Source organism: Castanea sativa, chromosome 5 (assembly GCF_040712315.1).
Source record: "Castanea sativa cultivar Marrone di Chiusa Pesio chromosome 5, ASM4071231v1".
Classification (NCBI taxonomy): Eukaryota; Viridiplantae; Streptophyta; class Magnoliopsida; order Fagales; family Fagaceae; genus Castanea; species Castanea sativa.
The window spans coordinates 58,748,326-58,755,820 of NC_134017.1; the positions used below are offsets into that span (position 1 = coordinate 58,748,326).

Genomic DNA, 7,495 nt, shown 5'->3' on the forward strand with positions numbered 1-7,495 from the left:
CCTCTTCCTTAGAAAACTCGATACGGGAGCTGTTCCGTCCTGTTCTTTCTAGTGAAGGGCCCGTCGACTGCACACTTTGCACCGTCCGTAAATAGGTCTTTCTGGCCTTTTTGGACGATCCCGTTGAAGTGCTGCCCCCTATTATCATCTGTATGTCTGCTACCGGTGGTCTGGGACGTTCGTTTTCTCGTCTAGGATTCTGTTCTTGGGGTTGATCCGTTCTCTCCTTCCTCACGAACCTCTGCAACCTTCCCTGCCTTATCAGGGCTTCGATCTGCTGTTTCAGGTCGTAACAGTCTGTCGTATCATGGCCGTGGTCACGATGGAAACGGCAATATTTATCTCTTGGCCTCTTGTTCGGATCCCCCTTCAACTTGCCCGGGAATGTCAAGCTTCCTTCATCTTTGATTTGCATTAACACTTGGTCAATCGGGGCTGTGAGGGGGGTGAAACTTGTAAATCTCCCGGAAGGTGGTTTGGATCTCCGGTCTTCCCGTCTATCTCTGGTTCTTGCCATTTTTCGTCCATTATCCGGTTTCATATCTTCCTGTCTTTCCCTTTTCCTCGGTTTATAGTCGTCTCTGGCCAGCAAGGCATCTTCTGCGTTCATGTACTTCGTCGCCCTGTAATATACATTGGACATAGTCTTTGGGTCATTCTTACATAGGGAAAATAAGAACTTACCCTCTTGTAACCCGTTTGTGAATGCTGCTACAAGTGTCTTGTCATCTGCCTCGTCTATCGAGAGGGATTCCTTGTTAAAGCGGGCTATATAAGACCTTAATGTCTCGCCTTCTCGTTGTTTAATTCCCAGTATACATGCAATAGACCTCTTGTGTCGATGACTTCCAATGAAGTGTGATACGAACTGTGTGCCTAGTTCTTTAAAAGTGCCGATGGAATTAGGCGTCATCCTGCTGTACCAATCCCTCGCAGGTCCCTTCAAGGTGGTGAGAAAAGCCCTGCACATAATTTCATCTGGTACACCCTGAAGATGCATTAGGGTTTTGAAAGACTCCAGGTGATCCAACGGGTCTTTGGATCCGTCGTAGTTTTCCATATGGGGCATGCGAAATCTTGGAGGAAGGGGATATGAATTCACCAACGTTGTGAATGGTGAATTCGTCCTATGGACGAGGTCGTCCAAATTGCTGGATACCCGTCCTTTAAGGGCGCTCATCATCATATCCATGCGTTCCCTCATCTCCTGCAGTTCGGCGGCTATGGGAGTCGGTGCAGCGTCTAATGCCAATGGTTGATTGGTTTCTTGTCGCTCGAGTCTAGTTGGAGCGTTACTGCCCTCAGGTCTTTCCGCGTTCCTGCCTTCCGGACTAGCGCCCTCCTGGTCTTCCTATGGTGCACTCGTGTGAGCGGTCCTTTGCTGCAACTGTTCTTCCAAATCATGGTTCTGCTTAGTGAGGCGCTCAACCGCCGCCGCAAGCATTTGGACCTGCCTCTCTAGAGCGGCAGCGCGCGGTTCATCGCCTTGATTGTTGTTCGTTGCCATCGATCGGGTGAGTGCCATACAACTCTTTGTCTCAGGAATAGAGCGAGGCTGAAATAATCAGAGGATTTTCTTCTTGTGTTTTCTTTCCCACAGACGGCGCCAACTGATGATGCCGAAAATATCACCAGTGAGTTGCAAGCACCCCTCCGCCTAAAGCTATACCTGCAAAAAGAAAATAATGGACCTAAAGAGAGCACCGGTGTGGTGCCGGCCAAAAACCCTCCGAAGGTCAAGTTAAAATCTTGTGTCTTATACCCTAGAGTGCCAGATAAAGAATATTATGCGTACCTTCATATCTAGGGTTTCTGAGGCATTTATATTGAGTGGAATCACCTTTCTTTTAGGATACAACTTCCTTCTCAAGTTCCTTTCCATATAGGAATCTTCCCAAACGTGTGTCGCAAGAAGTCCAAGTATGCACGTTTGCGTGGGGATAAAGCAAAAACCCATTTGAAGCATATCAAATGACATGCAACCCGGAATCTGCAATTAATTCATACATGACGGATACTCAGCAAAATATAACCGTCATAGTCGTGTCACCTACGGTGTCTATCCGTCTTCATTATCTCCGTCCCTTCAAGTTTTATGGGAATACCTGTCTCCTATTTTCATCCCCTTCAATGATAATATGCAATCCTCAAATTGTCACGAGACAAACTCCAATATAAAAATACAAGTCCAACTCCAACCTCATGGCACTTATCCTGCTATTAAAACCAAGATCAACATCTCCAAGTTGAATCTGTAATACCCGAAAAGTAAAAAAAAAAAATTAAAAGGAGGGGTATTTAAATATATTTGTTTATGGGGTCAATTGTTATAATTAAAATTACTAAAGGGTTTTCAGAAAATAAGGTTGAAACCCTAGTTTATATAATCTAATTTAAGTAAGCGTATACTGACAGATGTTTTGAGGGAGGAGACTAGCCAAAATACTCAAGTAGAGAAGGTTTGACTGCACAATTGAGGTAAGAGCCTAAGAATCTCTCTGGTCAAATCTAAGTGTTACTTGGAATTAGAATATATTTTATGTTGGTATTTTGGACACTAGTGAAATTATCAAAAAAATTTATGCGTAAGTGTGAACAGAGAAGGGTTGGAATTTGGGCAATGAATCCTTTTTTTTTCACTACACGTCTTCTTTGTAATATGCTTTATTCGAGTGCTTTGTTGGTCATGAAATTTCTCTGGGCGCATACTATGTTTTGTAGACATTTATTATAAGAAACCAGTGGACTATAGGTTAGACCACCAATAGTCCAATAGATTATTAGACTTCAGAGTTTATGGAGATAAGAAATAGAGACTTTTGTTAAAGGTTGAACAGCTTTACAGGGCATTCATTCAATCCTTATATATATATATATATATATATATATATATATATATATATATATATATATATATATATATGCTTTGACTTTTCAACCCAAATGGTTATGTGAGGAGAGTCTTATATTTATTTCACAGTGCTTTGGATTTTTCTGCGTGAAACAAATTTTAAACAAGTCAATACAAATGATAGAAGGTGGAATATAGCTAGAGAAACCGTGGAAGAGTTAATACTGAGAAATTATTGGGTACTTTAGAAGTTTCTCCTTTGGTCAAATATATTGCAAGTTATTCCTATTATTTGATTATTGAGTAAATGGTGCTTTAAAATTGTTAGATGATATCTAAGGATTTTAGAGAAAGTGTTAGGGAGAAGTTCTTTGTGGTGAGCTAACTGAGGTAAGTAACCTTATCCTAATTGAGTTTTATTTTGCTTATATTAATGTATTTTTAACTACTGAAATTTTTTTTATAATTGTTACAATTTTATTTCTATTGTATCACTAATTTCAAGTAAAGAATTTTCACAAATATATATGAGCATTGAATATAATTTTTATTTTATTTAATTGTTTTTTTTTGGGCTATTTTGATTTAAGGTAAAGAATATAAAAATATCACAAATATATTTAAATACTGAATATAAGATTATATATATATATATATATATATATATATATATGTATTTGAATGAGATTTATTTTTGGTTTGAACTATGATTTCATATATATATGATTATGAACAATCTGACTATGTATTGATTCTAATACCCAAACCAATGGGGGTTATTCATTGGTGCTCTGATACTCAAACCAATGGGGGTTATTCATTGGTGCTCTGATACCCAGCCAATGGGGGTTATTTATTGGTACTTTGATACCCAAACTAATGGGGGTTATTCATTGATACTCTAATACCTAGCTAATGGGTGTTATTTATTGGTACTCTGATACCCAGCCAATAGAGGTTATTCATTGGTACTCTGATGCCCAGTCACGGAGATATAGCGTGACTATAGTCATAAGATTATTAAGAAATATGAATTGCATTGAATATTTGAATTATTTTGAGTCCTTAAACTACATATATAATTATGGAAATGTTTGAGTATTGGAACTATTTTGAGACACAAACACTGCTTATGAGTTTTGGAACGTATTGTAAGTTATGGCTTCTGGATATATGAGAAACTGACTATTTTCTAAACCATCTATGATATATTTGTAAGAGTAAAGTATGTGATCTATGTGCAACCTATTATTTTAAGACTATGTAACCTCTTCAGTTAATTTGAAAACACATAGTATATTATAACTTTTGAAAACACATATTACATCTTATACTTTATGGATCTATTACTTGATAGAACTTCATAGGATTTTGGTTACTTATTGAGTTGTCACTCACCCCTCTCTTTCTCCTTTCAGATTATGATCAGGAAGAGTAGCATATGTTTGGGCTTCCACTGGGATGTGCGCATGAGTGAAGTTTAGGAAATCAATGGAATAAGATTTGAATTTTTATGTTTAAGATTACCATTTTGTGTGGACCTTTAGATTTAAAGGGTTTAGTTATTTTTATTTTGATGTTGGAAGATTATTATTGGAGATCTTTTGATAATTGCATTATTGAGGATATTTTCAGATTTATTGATGAAATTTTCTTTGAGGATAACTCTTTAATTGTTATGAGGGCCTTACACACTTGTAGGGTGTAAACTTTATAAGTGTGTGGCTATTGTCACATGCCTAGCTCTTACTTCGGTTTGGGGCGTGACAATATTAATGGTATCAGAGCTCTAGGTTGGATCCTTAGGCATTGATTTATGTAACTAAATGGTGAGAGGGGGTAGAAATTAGGCATTTAGGGATACGTTGTATGATATATACACTAAATGAGTTTCAAATCTGTTTTCTTTTTTTTATATATTATTAGAAATTTGATGACATGTTAATTTGTCATGTGCATAATGAACAGAGGTTAGGATGCCACCTCGTAGCAAAAACATTGGGAACATTCCTAACGACTCTGGCAATGGTAGGAATCAGCAAGATGAGAACCAAGAGTTTAGGCACGACCAAGGCTAGCCACCAGAGATGATCCAGATGATGCAGACCTTAGTTGGAGTAGTCCAACAACAGGTCACTACTGGAGATAACTTGGCTAGGATGATGGAGCAACGCCGAGGTCATCATGGTGGGATGATTGAATTCAAGAGGTTGTCTCCTCCAACTTTTGAGGGGACTACTGAGCCTATGGAAGCAAAAAAATGGATCATTGAGATGGAGAAAGTATTCAGAGTTCTTGAATGCTCTGAGGGTGAGAAAGTGACGTATGCAGCCTATATGTTGCGTGGAGATGCTTATGACTGGTGGCGGTTGGAAGAAGACAAACGTGGCCAAGAGACTGAGCCTTGGACTTGGAAGCTATTTAAGTCTGTATTCTATGAGAAATATTTTCCTAAGAGCATCCGTTTTCAAAAGGAAAAAAAGTTTATCAAGCTGACACAAGGTAACATGACAGTTGCTCAGTATGAAGCAGAATTTTCTAGGTTAGCCAAATTTTCTCCAACAATGGTGGTGGATGAAGAAACTAAGACTCAAAGGTTTGAAGATGGATTAAGGTTCCGAATCAAGCAATGAGTTGTGCCCTTTGAGTTGACTACCTTTAAGGCAGTGGTGAGTAAGGCTTTATTAGTGGAGATGGGGCTTAATGAGGCTCAAACAGAAAGAGATAACAACCAGAAGAAGAGGCCTAGGCAAGGAGAGCAAAGCTCTAGCTTGCAAGCCATGAAACAAGGAACACAACGTGCTGATGCCAAGGCATTGCCAAAGTGCTCTCGATGTGATATGCCTTATGCAAATAAGGATTGCCACTGGAATACTGGAGCATGTTTCTCATGTGGACAAAGGGGTCACAGGATTGCTGAGTGTCCCTAACGGAAGGAGGGTCAGACCATTCCAAGACCAACAACAGGACAGAATTAGGGAGCAAGCCAAAGGCCCAAGATCCAAGGAAGGGTTTATGCACTCACTCAACAGGATGCTAATACTTCTAATGCTGTGGTAACAGGTATTATTCCAGTTTCCACAACTTATGCTTATGCATTGTTTGATCCTGGTGCCACTCACTCCTTCATATCTACTAATTTTGCAAAGAAACATAATTTTAAATTTGAGCCTATGGAGTCTGAATTGTGTGTAGTGCTTACTAATAGTGTTTACAAGTCTTGTATTGTCAAAATAGCAAATAGAGAGTTATTAGCAGATCTAACATTGTTGGGAATGGATTTTGACATAATCTTTGCAGTGGATTGGTTGGCTGCCCATTATGCCATAGTTGATTGTCATAGGAAGAAGGTAATTTTCCAAGTACCTGGTGAGATTGAGTTCTGTTTTGTGGGAAGTGGGGCATATACTTCTCCACGGGTGATTTCAGCTTTACAAGCTAGACGTATGATGAGGAAAGGGTGTAAAGGATATTTGGCAACCGTGAGAGACACACAACAAGGTGAATTGAAGCTGGAGGACATCCCTGTAGTGAGAGAGTTTCCAGAAGTGTTTCCAAAAGACTTGTCAGGGTTACCATCAGATAGGGAGATAGAGTTTTCTATTGACCTATTACCAGGTTCTAGCCCAATTTCTAAAGCCCCATATCGAATGGCACCTGCTGAGTTAAGGGAATTAAAAGAACAACTTCAAGAGTTGCTTGAAAAAGGCTTCATCAGGCCTAGTGTTTCCCCTTGGGGTGCACCTGTATTGTTTGTAAAGAAAAAGGATGGGAGCATGTGACTTTGCATTGATTATAAGGAGTTGAATTAGGTGACAGTGCAAAACAAGTACCCTTTACCAAGGATAGAGGATTTATTTGATCAACTTCAAGGAGCACAAGCTTTCTCTAAGATTGATCTTCGCTTTGGTTACCAACAATTGAAGATTAAGATTGTTGATGTGCCCAGGACAGCTTTCCGTACAAGATATGGTCATTATGAATTTTTGGTGATGCCTTTTGGCTTAACCAATGCATCAACAACCTTTATGGACTTGATGAATAGGGTATTTAAACCCTTCTTAGATAAATTTGTTGTGGTTTTTATTGTTGATATCTTGATATAATCCAAGAGTATGGAGGAACATGAGAATCATTTGAGGCTTGTACAACAACTATTGCAGGAGAAGAAGTTGTATGCGAAGCTTATAAAATGTGAATTTTGGCTAGATAGTGTTGCATTCCTTGGGCATGTTGTGTCTAAAGATGGGATTGCTGTTGACCCTAAGAAAGTGGAAGCAGTAGTAGAATGGAATAGACCGAACAATGTGACAGAGGTTCGTAGCTTTTTGGGATTAGATGGTTATTACAGGAGGTTTGTTGAAGGATTTTCTCACTTAGCCATGCCTTTGATTCGCTTGACCCAAAAGGGAGCCAAGTTTGAGTGGACCGGAAAGTGTGAAGAAAGCTTTCAGGAATTGAAGAGAAGGTTGGTGTCAGCACCCATTCTCACCGTACCTTCAAGAAGTGGAGGTTTCACCATTTATAATGATGCCTCTAGGAAAGGCTTGGGGTGTGTTCTTATGCAGCATGGGAAGGTAGTGGCATATGCCTCGAGACAGTTAAAGCCTTATGAGCAAAATTATCCCACACATGACTTTGAGT

At 39.2% G+C, this 7,495-nt stretch overlaps 1 protein-coding gene across 1 annotated transcript; it reads left to right on the plus strand.

The window, feature by feature from the left end:
• Positions 1-4,938: 4,938 nt before the first annotated feature.
• Positions 4,939-5,484, plus strand: LOC142635515 (uncharacterized). Its single transcript, XM_075809657.1, has one exon. It carries the CDS (start codon positions 4,939-4,941, stop codon positions 5,482-5,484), a length of 546 nt encoding a protein of 181 aa, XP_075665772.1.
• The last annotated feature ends 2,011 nt before the right edge of the window (positions 5,485-7,495 follow it).

What these genes read in the sequence shown, in the direction of transcription:
- LOC142635515 (XM_075809657.1), top strand. Translation starts at nt 4,939, where the DNA reads ATGATCCAGATGATGCAGACCTTAGTTGGAGTAGTCCAACAACAGGTC.